The sequence below is a fragment of the Heteronotia binoei genome, chromosome 14 (genome assembly GCF_032191835.1).
Source record: "Heteronotia binoei isolate CCM8104 ecotype False Entrance Well chromosome 14, APGP_CSIRO_Hbin_v1, whole genome shotgun sequence".
NCBI classification, from domain to species: Eukaryota; Metazoa; Chordata; class Lepidosauria; order Squamata; family Gekkonidae; genus Heteronotia; species Heteronotia binoei.
In genome coordinates this window covers 35744335-35765021 of record NC_083236.1, presented here as the reverse complement: position 1 = coordinate 35765021, position 20687 = coordinate 35744335, and the positions used below count along the sequence as shown (strand labels likewise).

General features: G+C 43.1%; 1 protein-coding gene across 1 annotated transcript; it reads left to right on the top strand.

Annotated features, from left to right (window-relative positions):
* The first annotated feature begins 740 nt into the window (after positions 1–740).
* On the top strand, positions 741–17881 carry ATMIN (ATM interactor). Its single transcript, XM_060254036.1, is given in 7 exon segments — positions 741–1064; positions 10034–10159; positions 13119–13318; positions 14378–14520; positions 14523–15017; positions 15020–15057; positions 15059–17881. Coding segments are annotated over 7 exon segments (2397 nt in total). The 5' UTR covers positions 741–812; the 3' UTR covers positions 16202–17881.
* The last annotated feature ends 2806 nt before the right edge of the window (positions 17882–20687 follow it).

Sequence of the window (20687 nt, the reverse complement as noted above, 5' to 3'; positions counted from 1 at the left end):
GGGGGGAATAATTTTTAAAAAGAAAACTATATCCTGTTAGGATGGATGTCACCATGTTTTAAAACTATTTACACTGGTGAATGCCTCATGGAGAGTTGTGGAGCCTACAGGGTTATGCTTTCTCTGAAAAAAAAGGGCTGTTTGGTCAGGGTCTGGGGTTCTGGGAAAGCCTGGATGCAATCACTTCCATATGGAACAGACCGGGTCTTTTTTTGTAGGAAAAGCCCAACAGGAACTCATTTGCATATTAGGCCACACCCCTGACACCAAACCAGCGGGACTGCGTCCCTGCTCAAAAAAGCCCTGGTTCATTCTATGTGGTTACACAAGTTTAGCCACCCCTGCTACAGACTAAGACGTCTTCTACAGTATGATGGTTTTAATTCGCTTCAATATTAAAATCATTTGAATTCATGAGGATCCGTGTAGATCCGCCTTTTACTTTTTCCCTTCTCGGCCAAAGCCTACCCCAGAGGGTTGTTGTGAGGACAAAATGGAGAAGAAAATCATGTAAGCGGGGAGGGCGGGAGGGGGTCAGTTACAAACGAAGTAAATAAACAACACGTGCTGGCCTTCAACCTCATGCCCCTCCGTATCTCTCATTCATGCCGCTCAGAAAAGCACATGGGCGGAGCCAGCCTCGGAGGGGGCGGGGCTTGAGGCCGCCTCCGTCACGTGCCCCTAGCGAATATGCAGAAGACCCGTCATGAATATTTACGACCGCCTGGCAGCCCTGCCGCGGCCGCTGCTTCTTTCCCCCCCTCGCCGGAAGTGGCCGACCGGTCTCTTCTGAAAGGGTCGCGGCGGCCAACATGGCGGCTGTCACCGCCTCTCCTCAGGCGTCTGCTCGGCGCGCCGGCCTGGCTTTGGGGCGTCCCCCGCGCTCGGCTCCTCGCGGCGGCGAACGCCCGGCCAGCCCGTGGGAGCTGGTGAGGCCTTCGGTGACGGAGCTCTCGCAGGCCGTCAGGAGCAACATCCTGTGCACGGTGCCCGGCTGCGGCAAAGTACTGCCCAACCCGCCGGCGCTGAGCATGCACCTCAGCAAGGCCCACCGCGTGCAGCAGGTAAGCCCGGCGCCACGCCCCTCCTCCTCGCCCGCGGATTTGTCTCCTCGCCTCACTCTGCCCAGCCATCACTTCTCCGCCTTCGCTCAGAGAGGAGGAGGGAAGGAAGCCCACCGTGGCTCGTTTCAGACATGCATTCATGATTACCTCTCCTTCCTCCACTGAGGTAGGTTTAGGTTACATTGAGTGTGACTGGCCCAAGGTCGCCCAGCAATGCTCCGTGGCACAGGGGGATTCAAACCCACCACTCCCAGATGCTAGTCTGACACTCTTAACCAGTATGCCACAGTGGTTTTTGGTGGTCTTGAAAATTCATTGGCTTTAAAATTACAATAACAAAATTGCAGCTTGGACCTGGAGAGCCCAGGCAAGCCCGATGTTGTCAGCTCTTAAATGCTAAGCAGAGCTGACCTTGGCAAGGACTTGAAAGGGAAATCTCCAAGGAATACCAGGGTTGGGAGGCAGAGGCAGAGAATACAAGCTACTCCTCTGAATGCCCTCCATGCCCCACTAGGGGTAGCCAGAAGTCACCATGACTTCGTGGCAAGCAAGCATACAAACAAAAATATTTTAAAACAATTTTTTTTAAAAAGCTGTTTGCATGTTCTTTGCACATGTGTTGACTTTGTGTGTTCATGTTTAAAAGATCGTGTTTAGTCTGTTTTCGTGTTTTTATGGCATAAAGTACCCTAGGTCTGGCTTTAGGTATATGCTGCCCTGTCCAAATGGGTTTTTTAAAAAACTGGTTTTGAAATCTGTATTTTTAAAAGCCTGTTAATAGCTTTGATTGAACAAAATTTGAGTCCAGTGGCACTTTTAAAACCAACATAGTTTTATTCAAGATAGGAGTTTTTGTGTGCAAGCACACTTCCTCAGATACAGTGAAACAGTTTTTCCTCAGGCTCTACGTACAGGAAGATGGGGGGAGCAGCCATCAGGAAGGGCCAGCCAGAGCCAAGATGCATAAGTGAAGCTGAGACTGTATGGTAAGATCAGTGAATGGCAGCAAATTAGTATATAAATGGGAGAACTAACAAACAGATGTGAGAATGAAGCCTGAGTCCAGCAGCAAGACAAGAGAGACTCTATGTGTAGGTGCACATTGCTTCAAATACATTGACACAGATTTCCTCAGTATTACATACAGGTGGGGGAGGCTAGTTGCCAGAAAAAGTGAATCAGAGTCAAGATGCATAAGTAACTGAGCAATAAATACAACTAAGACTTGAAAACGCATTTAAAAAGGTAAAGGTAGTCGTTTTCGACTCTGGGGTGACGTTGCTTTCACAACGTTTTTACGGAGTGGTTTGCCATTGCTTTCCCCAGTCATCTACACTTTCCCCCCAGCAAGCTGGGTATTCATTTTACCGACCTCGGAAGGATGGAAGGCTGAGTCAACCTTGAGCTGGCTACCTGAAACAGCTTTCGCTGGGATCAAACTCAGGTTGTGAGCAGAGGGCTCCGACTGCAGTCCTGCAGCTTTACCACTCTGCGCCACGTGGCTCTTTGGGAAGACATAAATAGCAGCAAATTGGCATACAGATAATAAAGGAGTTAACAGTTGTGAGAACTAAGTTTGAGTCCATTGGTACATTTAAAACCAACAAAATTTGATTTCTGGGTGTAAGTGAGAACTGAGCGACTTAGTATGTGTAGTGTGATAAGAAGCCAGTATCTCTGTTAAGCCCCAGGATTCCATTGTCCTGAATGTTATGATGACTTGTAATTCAGCAGTCTTCCATTCCAATCTGTTTCTGAAGTTTCTTTGCAGCCACTTTGAGGTCACTTATTGAATGCCCTGGGAGGCTGAAATGTTCTCCTATAGGTTTCTCAGTTTTGTGATTCTTGATGTTAGATTTTTGTCCATTTATCCTTTGGCATAGAATTTGACCTGTTTGTCCAGTGTAGAGAACTGAAGAGCATGTTGGCATTTAATGGCATATATAGTGTTAGAAGATGAGCAAATAAATAAGCCTGAGATGGTGCAGTTTCAGAGATTTCAAATTCGTTAGTTAGGAGGATCAGATCTGACATAAATGTTCCCAAAAGAGAAGCAGCCCCAGAGAAACAAGCAGAAAGGAGTGGGGGGGTAAGAGAGAAAGAGGCAGAGAGAGACAGAGGCCATGACAGGCTTGTCTTTATATCCCTCCATCACAAAGCAGCCACAGAGCTGTCTCTGTGTGTGAGAGAGAAAGAGCAGGGACGGGGAGGGGGGGAGAGGCAAGACGCAGGAAGCAAAGAGGGAGCTGGGGAGGAAAGCAAGGTATGGTGTGGCTGCAGCACTTGCCATGGAAAGGAAGCAAGAGAAGGAGGTTGCTGGGGGGGGGAGGGGCGGGGTTCAGCTCTTCACAGGCTGGATGTGGCTTGGGGAGCTTATGTTTGACATCCCTGGGGTGGTGTTAAGTCCAGTGATTGTGTTTTCTGGGTGTATGTGGCAGCAAAGTTGGCATCTGGGTTTATTGCAAGCTCTGTTACCAGTGTCCATGTACAAAATAGATGTATTATTATGGGTGAGGAGTTGCTTGAGATGGGAGGCTGTCTGTGTGCTACAAAATGTTAGCCCCCTCCTCCATACTTGTGAAAGAATAGTCAGTAGAAGTTGTAAGTCCTCGGTGATGCGTTGGACTGTTTTGAGTTGAGAACTACATGTGACCACTAGTGGCGTTCTATTAGTGTTTCTTTTGGGCCTGTCCGGCAACAGATTTTCTCTGAGTATCATTCTGGCTTTTAAATTTGTTTCCTGACTTCCATCAGGTGGATACTTTAATTCCAAAAAGGGTTGTTGTAGTCCCTCAAGTGAGAATCTCTGTCTGTGGAATTGGAGCAGATGTGGCTGTAATGCAGAGCCTGGCTGTATACAATGGATCATTTGGCATGTTTAGGATGGTGGCTGGAGGCATGTGGGTATATTTGTCAGTCAGTAGGCTTTCTGGAATAAGGTAGTGTTCATGCATCCATTGTGTATTTTTACAGTAATGTCCAGAAAATGTATTTCTTGCATAGATTGGTTCATTGTCAGGTTGATGTTGGGGTGAAAGTTGTTAAATGCCTTGTGGAATGTGTACAGGGCTTCTTTACCATGTGTCCAGACAATAAAAATGTCATCAGTATATTGTAGGTATAAGAGAGGTGGGAGTGGGTGGGAATTTAAGAAGCATTGCTCCAATTCAGCCATAAAGATGTTAGTATGCTATGGGGCCGTATTTGCCAACTTGGGCTTTGAAAGTTTGCCACCTTAGACACCCTAAACTGGGTGGAAAGGTGCATTAAATGATTTTTTTATCTTGTTCTTTTTCTAAGGAACTCTGGATGAGCTCATGAAAGCTTATATGTTAGTCTTTAAGATGCTGCTAGGCTTTAGTTTTATACAACAGATTAGCATGGCTACTTCCTTGCAATGATACACTATTCTTGCCTCACAGCATTCTTTGAGGTAGGCAAGGCTGAGAAAGAATGACTGGTCCAAGATCACCTACCATGCTTCATGACTGGGTAGAGACTCACCCCTCTTCTGTTTTGTCCTTACACAAACTCTGTGAGGTAGATTAGGCTGAGAATGACTGACCCAAGTGAGTCTTCAGTGTAGTGTCAGGATTCTGCCTGGGTATTCAGTTCAATTTTTATCTATTTTGTTGGTTGGTTTTTAAAACAAACAGAAAAAGGTTATTCTGCTTGCTTTGTGGAAAGTGTTGTTTAGGTAGTTTAATAATAAGCCAGTTCAAGCACAAAAGCTTGAAAAGTCTCACTTTGTTAGATGCATTACCTGTACATTCATTAGGCAGTTACATTTATACTAAGTCCTGCCCACAATAGTTTAAAGTTATTGAAAGTATCCTTGAGCAAATAAACTTAAATCTGACCATAATAGCAACACTTTTTTAAAAAATCATGCATTGTGACTTCATATATTTCTGTGCTTTGTATGCCCAAGGTGCCAAGTTTGATCCAGTTTAAAAAATTTTGAGTAGTGACAAAAAGCTGCTGCCAGTGTTGACTCCCTGTAAGACAGCTTTTATTTTAAGTAGTAGTCTATGCTGTACAGGGCCTAGGTAACGCAACCCATTTAATCACAATGGGGACCCAAAGTTGTTTAAAGTGCTCTCTCCTCCATTTTATCTTCACAATGTGAGGTAGGTTAGGCTCAGACCAGAAGTCACCCTGCAGACCTCCATGATAGGATGGGCATTTGAACCTGTTTTACATATCTTAATCAACTTCTGACATGTTTATTACCTTTGCTGTTCCCCCCCCCCCTTTTGAACCCAGGCAGATAGTGACCAGAAACCGACCTGCTATTCTTTTGATTTGTTAAAAACATTTTCACTATATAGCATGCTAATTCACTACCCATCCTCTATATGTAGGACTGTTAATTCCATTCCATTCCAGTGTTTGATGAAGTGTGCATGCACACAAAAGCTCATACTCTTAATAAAGCTTTGTTGGTCTTAAAGGTGTCCTTGGACTCTAACTTTGTTCTGTTACTTCAGACCAACACGGCTGCCCACCTGGATTATTCCTATACTATAACCACTACATGCTGTTGGCTGTATGATTTCTGTCTTTCACATACTTCCCACTTCTACCTACTTAGCCAGGCCCATAATACTCTACCAAAGGTCAAAATAATGGAAGAAAAAGTAACCCAAGAAAAAAAAATCACAGATTAAATGAAGCAGGAGAGAAACCAAGGTTCCGTGATAACCAGCCTCAAATTATCATAGAATAGAAAAATCACTAACCAATGCTTTTACATCCAGTAAAAATTTAAACAAGTAGAAATATAACAAAATACGAATTTTCAGCAGTATTTCAATTAGGGTTCCCCAGGATGAAACAAAATCCTAAAAATTTAATGCAGTACAGAATTAGAAACAAAGTCCTCATAAAGTGTGGCTATGCACGAGTCTTCTCAGTGTGCAGCTATGCATGATGAATCCTTTGTGCGACGGGATGGTACTCAATGTTCCCCATTTCACTGATGCTTTTTCCAGCTTAGTGTACTTCTAATATCAGGACATGGCAAGAACGCTTCAAGGGACCTCAAAATTCTCAACTGCAGCAGCTCAAATCCGTACTGAGTTTAATTTTTAGGATTTTGTCTCATTCTGAGGAATCCTAATTGAAATATTGCTGACATTCTTATTTTGTTATATTTCTACTTATTTAAATTTCTATTGGAAATAAAAGCATTGGTTAGTGATTTTTATATTCTATGATAATTTGAGGCTGGTTATCATGGAACAAAGGTCAAAATAATGGCACACTCAGAATTTCTCTCCTTGTCTTCAGTCCTTTGCTGCAGCACAGTTGGTTTAGGTACCATCTTGAATTAATACTGCAGTGTTTCAGCAAGCAAGTTTCTTCCCAAAGATGATCTCTCTAACATTTTCTCTATTTTCCTTATTTTATTCTGTTTATCCTGTTAATAAGTTTTGCTTTGTCTGTAAGATTATACGGAAGGGGAGTTGGCTGGTTTTTCTAGATTGCTGTAAAAAAAATCAGAATAGGTTTGGTAAAAGTTTGACACTGGGCTGTAACTAATTTGTCTAGAATAAGTAGTTTGAAAAACCACTTTAACCATCATACAACGAGAACCTAAAACACAGGAACTGAAAATGAATTACTAGTTTAAAGCTTCTAAGTAATGTGCTTAAACTTGTTAGCTTTGAGGTCAGGGGAATTATCAGGATTAAATTGCTTGTATCAAAACCAGCTTTCTAGTGTCTTTTCTGTCTCATTTTCCACAGCTGAGGTTCTTCATACGGTCTTATAACTCACTGCCATGGGGTGTACTTAGTTGTATCATACTACAGCTGCTCGGTTGGGTTATATTATTGAATACTGTGATCTTAAACTCGATATATAGAATCCTTTTTTGAGAAAAGACATTAAATGTGTGGACAGGAGGGAGTTGAAATGTGATCCCTTTTCCTTAAAAAAAAGAAAAGAAAGAAAAAGCTTTCTATGCCGCTTGCCTGCTCCTTACTCCTTATCTACTGGTGAAGGCTGGCAGAATGGGAAACTTGAAGCAGCTGGTACCTAGAAATCTGAAACAAATACTTCATGCTAGCATTTGCTTCTTTTAAAGATCCTTCATATCCAAACTGGAGACTTTCCTCTGCTTCTTAATGCTATATGTTGCTGCTGTGCATAAGGGATTGAGGGGGGAGGGGGCATTAAGAACTGTCTTAGTCCCTGCTAGAATCATATCATAGCTTCCTTGGGACCAAGTTATTTCATTTTCCCAGCTGGAGCCCAGGTTGTTTTTTCTGCTTTTCCCACCCCCTTCTGTAAGAGAAATAAACCACTGCTAAGAAAAATACCAGAGAGGAGGTGTTGGGTTGGGCATTGGTGTTGAAACTTAATTTTCTCCCACACTTATAATAAAGGCTTTGAAAGACAGGGATGCCTAATCCAGCTTTTCTATTTAAAAGAACTTTATTATAAATATACAAATTTTACAAGCATGAACATAGTTCAGATCTGACTAATGTACAACTTTGCAATTCACTAATTACTTTTATACTTAATTCCAGATGAGTAATGATATCTGGCATTGGTATTGAAATTTCTTCTGACACTTGTAATAAAGGCTTCAACAGGCTGGAATGTCTAATCCAGCTTTCTTTACTTTTTAAATTTGTATTATATACAAATTTTATGAGCATGAACAGTATACAAAATTGGCTAATGTACAATCTTGGAATTCTTTAAATTACTTCTATACTTAATTCCAGATGAGTAACAATAATATCCAGCATTGATGTTGAAACTTTTCTGTGCCCTTGTAATAAGGGCTTTGATAGTTTGGAATGTCTAATCCAGTTTTTCAAGGGGCCTTGGATGAAAATTTAGGGAGCCTCAGTGTATGAAAACACAGCCTTCAAACTCTACACCCATACAGTCCAAATTTTGCACCAAGAAAAAGTGGATTCAGGACCCTTGTTTTTGTAGAATGATGTCCTTGTTGATGTATATAGTTTTGCAATCTTGACTATTTATCATAGTTTATCATGCTAATACATTCCATCGGATGAGGCAGAGGATGGGGGGTGCATTGTGCAACTCTGCTCCCAAACTGACTGTACTTGGCCTTCAAGTATCTTTCATAGACTTCTAAGCAAATCTGCAGCCCTGAGGGAAATTAACCTGCTTCTTTAAATAAATAAACAAAAGCTGAGATTCTCAGTCAGCTTCAACATACATCTTGCCATGCGTTTTCCACAATGGTACAGAATTGCAGCGTGGGCCTACAGGCCTGCTCAAAGTGGTAGAGTTAGGTTTGATTTATGGCATTCTGGGCCATTTCGCTCCTCTCAGTGTGGACTCAAAGTGGCTTGTAAAGTGAGAAGAACTCCAACCATATCCCATAAATATTTCTAGGCATGTCATTTACCTAGAAACCCCAGCAACAAATCTACCAGCCATCAATAGGTTAATCTGTAATTCACAGTGAAGCTTTAAAAAAAAAAGTCAGTGCACCGCTGCTGCCCCTTTCCTCAGGGGATGAAGGTTCTCTTAAATGATTTGGCAGAAGGGGGTAGTCTTACTCAAGCATTCATTTTTACTGTTAGATCCAAGTCCAGTAAAACCTTAGAGACAACAAGTTTTTGGGTTTTTTGAGGGGGGCGGTATTGAGTTTCACGAACCAGAGATCTCAAAAGCTTATATTCCCATCAATCTTGTTGGTCTCTAAGGTGCTCTTGGACTAGAGTCCAGCTGTTCTATACGCAGACCAGCACAGCTACCATTGGAAACTTTTAGACTGATTTCTCACTAGCATTACTCTGTTCCCAGGCTCCTTCCCCCCCCCCCCACACACACAAGCGATCAATTTCCCACCAGTTGCTCTGCAGGCGCATTTTGATGTGGGGCTCCCTTCTGTTCCCCTTGCAGTTTCTGAATCCTTAAAAGACAGCATCACAAAGCCACAATGCTAGTGAAAAATCTGTTTTACTGTTGAACTGGTAGAAATGGTTACTTGGTCCAGGGCTTAGGTCAGTGGTGTCACACTCATTCGTTATGAGGATCAGATCTGACATAAATGAGACCTTGTTGAGCCAGGCCATATGAATACCTGTTTAAGATTAGGTAGCAGAGATATAAACTTTATAAAGAACATAGATAAACACAATTCAAGATTTAAAAAAACCCAACTTAAAATAAAACATGTTTAAAAACATTAGCACTCATTAGTCTTAAAGGTGCTTTCTTGTATTTCTCCTATGGGATCCAGGAACTGGGCAAGGGAAGCTCTGGCTCTTTCCTTCCTCAGCGGACGAGGAGGTGGAGTCTCAGCCAATAGAAAGAAGAGAGGCTTGACTCAGTAGCTCTGCTGTGCAATTGAGAGAGCCAGGCAAAGCAAACTCTGCCTCCCACCTTTCTCCCCAAGGCCTCAGCCAGTGGAGAAAATAGAGGCTTTCCTCTGTAGCTCCTTGCAGTTGAGCAAGCCTGGCAAAGCAAGCTGTTATGCAGAAGAGGAAGCAAGAGAAAGGGAGAAGGAAGCAGATGGCAGCGAGTTGCTTAGGGGTCTGATAGCAACCCTCCAGGGGCCTGATTCAGCCCCCAGGCTGCATGTTTGACACCCTTGGCTTAGGTCATGCATTACAGATGATTAGTGAAACAACAGGTGTTTCCATAGCTTTAGTCCTTACTAAATTTACTATTACCTTTTTCTTTGAAATACTTGATTCTGAAAGTTTCACTATTCATAGCTTACTAAAAATAAATAAATCTGTTCACTGCAAATGATCAGTTCCATCTGATGTTATCTAGGATATTGGGAAAGAATCTTTCCAAAACAATCTTTATCTTCAGGAAATTATTGAAACTTTCCTAGTGAAACGAGTCTAGCCTCAAGTACTGAGGCAGGAAAACACTGAAGAGGTGCTTTGCATTTCAAATACTTCCAAGAATATATAACTCCAAATGTTTGCATCCCTCCTAATATTATTTTGCTGCTTCAGGATGGAAAAATAAATCCGGCAACAAGGAAAGACCTGAAAGCACGACAGAAATACTACTGCTGCCCTATTGAAGGCTGCCCTAGAGGACCAGGAAGGCCTTTTTCACAATTTTCTCTTGTAAGGCAGGTATGTATCTTAAGAACATTACAATTTAATAGAGAAAATTCTGAGCATTTTCATATCATTTATACAGGGCCGGGGGACAGAGGGGGTGGCTTGACCCTGACGCCACTGGAGGGAAGGCGCCAAATTGGGTGCTCGTGGGGGGAGCAGCAAACCAGCATCCCCGATCTGCTCCCTCCCCATTTAAAGACCCCAGCTGGACAGCATGTTCTTTAAATGGGAAAGGAGGCAAATCTACTGCTTCTTTCACCGCCTCTGTGCTCATGAGGCGCAGAGGCGGCGAAACAATCAGCCCCACTTCCCAAATCTACCCCCCGCCCCATTTAAAGACCCCACTGGCCAGATGGCTGGCAGGATCTTTAAATGGGGAGGGAGGCAGATCTGCTGCTTCTTTCCTTGCCTCTCTGCAAGGGGGAGAGGCGAAGCAGCCCCACATTCCAAATATACCTCCCTCCTCATTTAAAAACCCTGCTGGCAATCTTTAAATGGGGAGCAAGGCAGATCTGCTGCTTCTTTCGCCACAAGGCGCAGAGGCGGTGAAAGAAGCAGCCTCCTTCCCATTTAAAATCTTTACCGGCGAAGAGTCACAAAAGCAGAACCAAGGTTCCCCCTGGGTGGGGGGAGGCAGCACTCTAGAGCTGATGCTGCCCCCCCACACATACAATTTTTTGATTGGGGGCGCATTTTTTACTCTTATCCCCACTCAAAATTGTGTAGATCTGGCCCTGCATTTATTGTCAGCCTAGCTCACTGGGACTCAAGCTGGATATGTCACACAAAGAAACCTTTTTCAAAAGATCCACGTGTTCTTAAGCGTTCAAACACTTCTGTGTAATGGTACATCTTTACTTCCATAAATGTTCAGAGCAAAGATGTCCTTAGCTAGCATTATAATCTGTATTTATTTTAAAAGACTTAATACCCTACTTTCCCACCATTCTTTTGTTTTAGAAAATATGTATGCTGCCTCTCCAGACATGCTTGAGGCAGCTCACAGTTAAAACAGTACAAACAAGAGAAAAACAATGATAAATAAAAAACGCTGCCAATAAAAGCAAGCCAGACTCTAGAAGCATTTAAACAAAGCAGTCTAAAGTCTTGTTGATAAAACAATCTGAGCTGACCATAAGACAACTTAAAAGGTGGAGTGCCTTAGTTAAAAGCCAGGGCAAAGAGAAATCTTTTGGCCTGGCACTTAAAAAAGTCAGGTAGGTGCCAGGCAAGCCTCAAGGGGTAGAGCATTTCAGAGTTGAGTGCTTTGAAAGGTCACAATAAGTATAGAGGAGTTTGAACAAAATTTCTTTTCTGTCTCACCTGTAGCACTCGTTTTAAAACAAAACACTGATGCCAGGACGACATGCCAGAGAGCATGTGCTTCTGGTACATCTTTGGTAGCATTAGACCAGAGAGCAAACCCCTCCCTGGAAGCATTCAGGAGCAGAGCAGATCCCTGTTTTTATTTACCCCTATTTACAAAATTTATGTGCTGCTTACCTGCCCTCACGAGGACCAACAAGTCTGTAAACTAATTAAAACACAGATAATAAAATCACTATTGAAATACCAAACAATAAAAAACAGAGCTAAAGTATGTACAGTTTTTTTAAAAATTAAAGCATGCAGGTGGCGGGAGAGTCAGGAATGCTCCTATTCATACCTCTGGTTTGATGGCAGCATAACAATAGGTTGGTGGTGACCAACGGTAGCTCTCCAGATGTTTTTTTGCCTACAACTCCCATCAGCCCCAGCCATTGGTCATGCTGGCTGCAGCTGATGGGAGCTGTAGGCAAAAAACATCTGGAGAGCTATCGTTGGCCACCCAATAGGTGGTTTCTTGATAGAAAGCTGGTAACAGTTCTTGCTGCCTTAGGCTGACCAGCAGCACAGCAGATTATTAAAGCAGATTTCCAGTGTACCGGATCTATAATTGCTATCTGGAAGTACTAGAGAGTGCATAAATATCATAGTGATAGTCTTAGTGCTTCTTTTCTAGCCAAACTGAACTTATTAAATGTACAGAGCAATTATTAGATTTCAAGTCAATTAGATTTACCGACATACTTATGTAACTTGGAAGGAAAACAACAAGTTTTTAACTATAGACTTTTTTTTTTATTCCCTCCTTCCCCCCCAAAAAAATTGCTTAGACATACCCCCTTATAAATTTTTTCCCCAGAAAAAAGTATGTAAAATCTATAAAGGTCTAAACTAATTTTTCATTAGTGTTCAGAATTTTAATTTTTGGGGGAAGGGGGAATACAATGAAACCACATTGAATTTTTAAATTCCGTTTTGTAGCAGTTATATTGTACTTAGGCAAAAAAGATCCCCAAACCCCCCTTAAGCATTTCCAGAGAGCTGTTCAGAAATGAATAAAAATTGCAAAAATGTTTACATGTCGCAAGTGTTGACAGTGCGCCTCCCCCGCCCCCCCCCCCCCCCAAAGTACATATATGAACATACGAAGCTGCCTTATACTGAATCAGACCCTTGGTCCATCAGTCGCTATTGTCTACTCAGACTGGCAGCGGCTCTCCAGGGTCTCAAGCTGAGGTTTTCCACTCCTATTTGCCTGGACCCTTTTTAGTTGGAGATGCTGGGGATTGAACCTGGGACCTTCTGCTTCCCAAGCAGATGCTCTACCACTGAGTCACCATCCCTCCCTATCTACTTGTGAAAATCATGCTGTATTGGGATGGAGGGACTTGGTCAGACATTGATTAGAGCAAACTACAGCAGAGCATCAAAGTCAGCATCTCAGTGTTTCACTTTGGTTGCTTATATGGAGACCTGATCCCAGATGCCAAGCATAATGGTTTCATGTGCTGCTGTTGGCATATATGCCTACCCATGCATATTTAAAAGTACCCTTGCTTTAAAGACCCAAGTTAGAAACATGATCTTGAGAACATTGTTCCCATTGTTTGCTGTTGACCTGTTTGACCTATTTTGCATGTTTCAGCACTTCATGAAAATGCATGCTGAAAAGAAGCATAAATGTGATAAATGTAGCAATTCTTATGGCACCATATGGGATTTGAAGCGACACATTGAGGACTGTGGCAAGACCTTCCAGTGTACTTGTGGCTGCCCCTATGCCAGCAGGACAGCACTGTTGTCTCATATTTATAGAACTCAGCATGAGATCCCTATTGAACACAGGTAACATTTCTGTTTTCATTATGGAATGAACTGAAACGTCAACTGCTCTGTGTATGTGTGCACATGCACATATTTTCACTTTTAATTTGGGGTGTTCAGAGTCATTCAGTTTTACATGAGTCACTACCACTGATAGTTCCTCCTCTTACACTTGAACTCAGGCCCATAGCCATAAAATTTTAGGTGCAAGGGGACCAGGGAGAAAATTTTAGGAGGGGGAGGCTGCAGGGCCCAAAATGACATCTGACTTCAAGGGCTGTGAGCAGAACTTGGCTGTCCTCACTGCTGAGATCACAAACTGTATCAGGAAGGTGTCCAAGTTGTGTGTGTGGGGTGGGGTAACTTACAAAAGAAATGGCAGAGCTTGGCTCCCTCTCAAGCAATGCTGCACTTGTTCAGAGCGGCAGTGAGTGGTGGTGAGCAAAGGGGGCAGATTGGAGGCCCTCCAATGGAGGGGCCATACAGATGGAAGGGGGGGTTTGAATGGAGTGACCTTCCCCCCAGGCCCCACTGTAGCTACAGGCCTGCTTGAACTTAAAGTCTCCACTGAGAGTCAGCAGGGATTTCCCCAGGTTTTGTACAACCCAGGATCTATTGCTGAGTGGGCTGCCACAAGCAAAACTTACTGTTTATTTGGACAGCTAGCAGTTCAAGGAGCTACCAGTTGTATTCCCATCTCTCCCCCCCCCCCCCAAGTACTTAGTACAGTGGCTTGGATCCTGCTGCCACCAAGTATGCTATGATGGGAATCGTAGGAGCTGCATGAACAAAAGCTTTGTGAGACTTGAGCAAGTTTTAGCAAACAAGTTGACTGGATCAAACGCAATGGTTTTATGAATATTGAGCAACATTATGGTACTGCAAAATATGCCATGCTTAAATCTTATTAAAGTATTTCCAGGGTGACTTTTGAAAAAATTAACAGTCTCTGTTCACTGTTCAACTGTAGCGACTACGAATTTTGGAAAACCGTTTTATTTGCCCAGGGGTGAACTCAAGGGTGGCGTCTGTTGAATATTGGCATAATTAAATTATTTAACAAGTTTCTAATATTTACAGGGATCCACCTAGTAAGAAAAGGAAAATGGAGATGGCAGCATCCAATCATCACCTGGGAGAGAAAGCAAAAGAAAGCTCTGGCGGTGCTGTCAGCAGATGTACCAGCACTGAAGACTTGGAGACATCTGAGTCTAAACTGCAGCCTCTCTGGAAGATTCCACCCATTCCTGCACCACTAAGCAAACACAGTCACAGCCAAAAAATGCACCAAAGTTGCTTCTGCCAAAGCCCAAAGTAGCTTTGGTTAAACTTCCTGTAATGCAGCTTACTCACCTGCCAGTCTTCATATCGGCACCAGACTCTTCCGTGAAACCTGTTGTAGTTGCTGTTGATGACAAAGGCTCTGTTATGAGCACTGTTCACTTAATGCCTCTGCCTGTAGGGATTGTGCTGCCGGCAATGGAGGCTGAAGCGCTTACATTTAAAGACCCATCATCCCTTTCAAAAACCAAAAGCTCCGGCAACTTTGAGCTGGTCAGCACAGGTATCCAGGTCAATTTGGGGAAAGTGATGTCAAGTAATACAGTGCAGGGTCTGGAGGCCGTATGTTACAAGAACGGAATCTGTTCCACAAATGTCCAGACTGACCTGTCCTATATTTCACAGAACTTTACGCCCTCTGCATCTTGGGCTCCTGATTCCTCGTGTCCTCTTGTTCTCAGACAGATCTGACGTTCAGTTTCACAAGTTCTGCTGCCCATCAGCGTTCAGACACAGACTCTGTTGCCTTGTTCAAAGCCGACCTCATCCATCGCAGCTCAGACAGATCCTTTTGCTCAGGCTTGCTTTCAGTCATGCGGTATTTCTAGAGAGACTCAGACCAACAGGGCACAGAAAGGGATTGATGGGAGAGTACAGATGGATCAGGCTGTGATGTGCACTGACATTTTTGACGATGTTACTTCATCGTTTGATTCGTCCCCAGTGGTCCTTTCAGGCAGCAACTTGATTGCAAATAGCCTGGATCAAAGTCTGCTCCAAAGAGAAAGCTGCAAGTCTTTGAACCGGGACCCAAAATCCGAGACGATTATCAGCTTTGGCACACAGAATAATCTGCTCCCTCAGCAGGTTATGACTGACAACCAGACCCAGACCATGGAGTTACTGAGTGACCTTGAAACTATTTTTTCAGGTAACACCACAGACCAGTCATTGGACAACCATAGTCTTCTGACAGATGGTAACCCTCATGCTGACCCACCTTTGCCCTCTGGCCCTCCCCAGAATTCAGCAATAGATTTTGACATTGAGGATTTCTTCACTGCCTCCAATATCCAAACCCAGACGGAAGAGGCTGAATTTGGTAACTTGACCTCTGAGCCAGTCTTGGAATCACTGGATATCGAAACTCAGACAGACTTATTTTCAGATAATACAGTCCAGCCCTACAGCTGCAGAGGTAATCCTAACTTTTTAGGCTTGGAGATGTTTGACACGCAAACCCAGACAGACTTAAATTTCTTCTTAGACAGCCCTCATCTGCCTTTGGGCAACATCCTGAAGCAGTCTGCCTTCTCCATGAGTACAGATTCATCTGACACAGAGACACAGACAGAAATGCAGCTTCCGGAGAGAAATGCCTTAAGTCAGATGGCAGAGAGCAAAGTGCAGCTGAACAGTGCCGAGACACAGACAATGGACAGCTGCTTTGAAACGCTGGGTAGCTTGTTCCTTACCAGCAATGAGACTCAGACTGCCATAGATGACTTCTTGCTGGCTGACTTGGCCTGGAATACAATGGAGTCACAGTTCAGCTCAGTAGAAACCCAGACTTGTGCAGAACTGCGCTCTTTGTTTCAGGATTCTGATAAGGCCAGCTGCTAGCTGCTGTTTTCATGAAAACAGCATTGGTTGAGGATTTAAGTTGTTTGGAGAGGAGAAACCGACAATGAAGTCGGCTGCACTGAATGTAACGGGTGACATGGGGGTTGGTTTGCAAACCTTTTCCTAGTATAATGGACTCTAGATGTTCTATGTGTGTCTAACAAATTTGATCCTGTTTGCATATTTTCACTGTAATGTATTGGTTTATGTTTGAGCACTTCAGAACTTATGATTTATGGGTGCCTGCCTTTGCTAAGCAGAGAGTTTGGGGTGGTACTAACTTCCCATTTCATAGCCTTCACTCATGTCATTTGAACTGATACTTGAAGTTATAGAATCTTTGACCAGAATCAGGATGGGTTTTTTTTTTCCATGACCTATATCCAAAATCCTGAGCATGTAAAACTTTTCCCACCTTTATTCCAGGACTGTTTCAGAGGGTTGCATCAGGATTGTACCCTACAGTTTCTATCAATTAACTCAAGCTCATTGCTGTGCCCTTCGGGCATGTAGCAGCATGCTGGGTGCATTCTTAGAGCATAGCCAACATTATTTTCTGACTTGCAATAAGCTGGCGTAGCTCAAGTCCAGGCTTCCTCCTTCTGACTGTGGGAAGAACAGTGGAATCCCAAAGTTGCCATAGTGCAGAGCATTCTGTCATGTCATTGCTTAAGTAATCTAGACAGAAGAGGGAAGACCCCATCCGAAGTTTTACCAGATGTCACATACTTTTTGGACAAGGAAATAGGTTTGAGCTCACAAGCTCTAAAATGAAAATCTGTACTCTAAAGACTGCTGTCCTGCAGTTACTTTAGAGCCTCAGCCATAAGGCAAAATAACTAGAACACAATAAAGACGCTGTTAGCTCAGAGCAGTTTCATGAAGTAGTTTTGCTACGGTTTGTTAGAGTACCTGAGGATTATGTACAACCTCAGCTCTTAAAAATGAACCTAGATGCTGCTTGATACAGTTATAGTAAATAAACTGTCTGAATTGGCTCCTGTAGCTTCCAGGATATAAAAACTGAAGACTTTTGGCTCAGTCCATTGGTATGGGGTTGCTAACCCTGCATTTCCCAAGCAATTACTTTTGCCTTCAAATCTTTCTTCCCCTCTCATATACTTAACAGTCTCTGCAAAATCTGTGTTGGCAGCTGCTCAGTGTCTTCTTGGCTTTTTTTAAATTGAAGAACAATAATCTGCAGAAAATGTTTCAGTTAATTGTGTTCAGGGCTTCTTCTCCCACAGTTTTCTTCAGCAAGATTGAATATCTGTTCCCCAGACTTCCCTGAAAATGCTTTTGGAAGAAGACGTCGTATCTTCGTGACAGAGCATGTTAGTTAGTTCAGTTTGAGTGGCTTTCTCTGTGTGGCTTTCTCCAAGATGCCTTGGTTGATGCAGTTTTTTCAGCTTGTGAAGCTAAATGGTGATAAATAGTGAGGGGGTATCTGCACACAGACTGTTTATGACTAAAGGCCATTTAGCAGTCTGGGGGTGTTCTAGTGTGCATTCGTGAACATAGGCAAGGAGGTCCATTTGGGTCTGATCTGTAGCAAGATGTAGCAATAGAATTCTGAGACTGCAAACTAAACTGTACCAATGCAAGCTTTTAAAAACAATTTTTTGCATCTCTCTCTCTGACAGCCAGTTTGGTTTAGTGATTAAAAGCGGCAGACTCTAATCTGGACAACTGGATTTGATTCTCCACTCCTGCACATGCAGCCAGCTGGGTGACCTTGGATCAGCCACAGTTCTCTCAGAGCTCTCTCAGCCCCACCCATTTCACAGGGTGTCTGTTGTGGGGGGAGGATGGGAAGGAGATTGTAAACCACACTGAGACTCCAAGTGAAGGGCAGAGTGAAATTCCACTTCTCTCTCTGGAAGTTAGAAGGAAAAACAAACTTGTGACGCCCAAGGAATGGGCTAGTACCTTTCTTGCTGAGTTACTGCTTCATTACTTTCTAGGAGCTTTGTATTCTAGGAGCATTCAAAACCAGTATGTGCAGCCAACCATGGTACAATCGATGCTACCATCTTAGGAGTTTTACTGCTTCATTTTTCTGCTTGCGTAGGCCAGGCTTTTTTAACCTGCTGCAATACACTACAATACGCCAATCCCACTGGAGTATGGTACTGCTTTTGTGTTTCCAATGAAACGTACTTGATGTTGAAATACAAACTTCTGAGAATTTTTGGATCCATGGTGGAGAGAGAGCCATGTTTCTCCAAGGAAAGTTAACTTGGAAGGAATTTAAATGTACGGAAGAAGCAGGGACCTACAAGAAACTGTGGGGAAGTATTCCTGATGGCAGTAGCTCCCTGTTTGCTTACTTCCTGTACACACCCCTGGCTGCTTTACCCAGCTACCTGACTCACATAGCTGCTGAGTTGGGAGCAGGGCATAGAAACTTGCTCCTCTTCTCTCCTGCTTGGATGGTGGCAGCAGCAGTTCTTCCCATCTGCCTGCAGGGGGGGCACTACTGTTCCATCACATTTGACTGGCCAGCTGGCTCACACAGCAGCTCTGCTTCCTCCTCACCTCCACCTGTATTGCTGACTCTCACAGTGTGAGATCTCAGTATTTTTGTTGAAATGTTAATGTTTAAAAATTTTTCTGCAAATCTGGGGATCCTCCGTGTCTGTAGAAAAATACTTCCTGTCCCTGGTCTTGCTCTTTGGGTCTATTAATCTGCTAGAAGGCCAAGTGCAGAATTAAGTATAGGATGCTTATCAGTTCTCAACATTTAACTTCTTCGACAACATAAAATAGCATATGAAATTGTGCTACTTGGCATATATGTGTTCAAAGGTGTCAATATATATAGATTTAAAGGTGTCGATGCCTTTGTTTTTCTGTAAGCAAAATGATGAATATACTGAACACCAAAGAGCTGCATACTGCAGTGCACTGGGCTGCCTTAGCAGTTTTTCCAGGTGAAGGGTTAAAACAATGTCAAAAACAGAAGGATTGTATACAGTCACAACAGAACTAGCGGAATAATTAGATATGGAATTACAATGTTGAAAACACTGAACTTTTCATTAAATATATCACGAGCATTATATCTCTGTAGACAAAACTAGTCTCATTTAAACATATTCCTGAAGATACATTGAACATGCCCACTGTGTTAGGATAAGCCATGGTTTTCTTGAGCTAATTTATGTAAAGAAAGTCTCAGGTTCAGTTTTATCTTATTGTGAACTTTCTCAAGCAGGTACAGACAAGTGGCATACAAGTTTTCTAAATAAATTGTTGGCATCACTAGTTAAAACCAGGTAGAGGGTGTTGTAAGAAACCTTTCCCTGAGAACTGTGGAGACCTGTTACCATTCAGTAGAGAAGATTTACCTCGATAGGAGACATGGTACTTTTATTTATTTGCTTCATTTGTGCCTTGCCTTTCTTCCCAGTGGGGGACCCAAAGCGCCTTACATTATTCTTTTCTATGTTTTGCTCTCACTACAACCTTGAAGGTATATGATTGGCCCAATGTCACCCAGCAAGTTTCCATGGCTGATTGGGGGTTTGAGCGTAAATCTCGGATACCTATCTGTCACTCGTAACCCTTGTAACAATGCTGTCTGTCTGGGTTTCTGTGATCATGCAACACCTAACCTTTTATTTGTTGTTGTTTTAAAGACAGCTTTTTGTAGTTAACCAGATAAAACTAGGTGCTAATCATGGCTTATCTGAGAATTCAAAAAGCCTTGCTTCCTGCTAAAAAAGCAGATGGTATGTTTTATATAAACCCATGTTTGGGCAAGACCATAATTGAAAGCAGCCAGAGGCTTGCTTGACAGTGCTCCTCTGCACAAAAGCATTGCCTGTACATTTTAAAAAAACAAGCCATAGCATGTTGGGGAGAAGCAATCTGAATCTCCTTTCGGTCATGCTTGTTTTGTAAGAAGAAGCAATCCTGTGATCGCCTAGCTCCACTCTATAGAGCAGACCAAGCATAGGGTTAGATCTAACCATCTGTAAAGGCTCTGTTGGGGCTCATGAGAGGGGGTTGGGCAAAAGTCATCCATGGGGCTGCGATAAAGAAGGGGATTGGGTGGGAGAAGCTGGCTGGCTGTAGCCCATGAACATTACCTTCTCAGTGAGCAGAAGCCTCTGTTGAACAAGACTAGTCAGCCCAGTACGTCCAGTGCAAATTACCTACAATTCAGACTGGAAATATGTGGGTCCACCTGAAGTCTGTCCACTGTAGTATCAATAGTACTTCCAGAAAACTTGTCCCTTTGCAACAGTTGAGTAACACCATGTTGGACTACGCTACTCTTGTGTATGTCGTTAATATGTCCTTTACCTTAATCCCACGCTTCTGAAGGCAGCATCTACAGATCAAAGCATAGTGTGCTGTTATTGCGTTATAGCAATCATTAGCTTCCTAGATTGTCTTGCTCTTAACCCCCTGCCCCTCAAAAGGAAATGTGGTTGCAAATTATTATAGTACCATATCCAGTGATGTGTGGATATAGGCC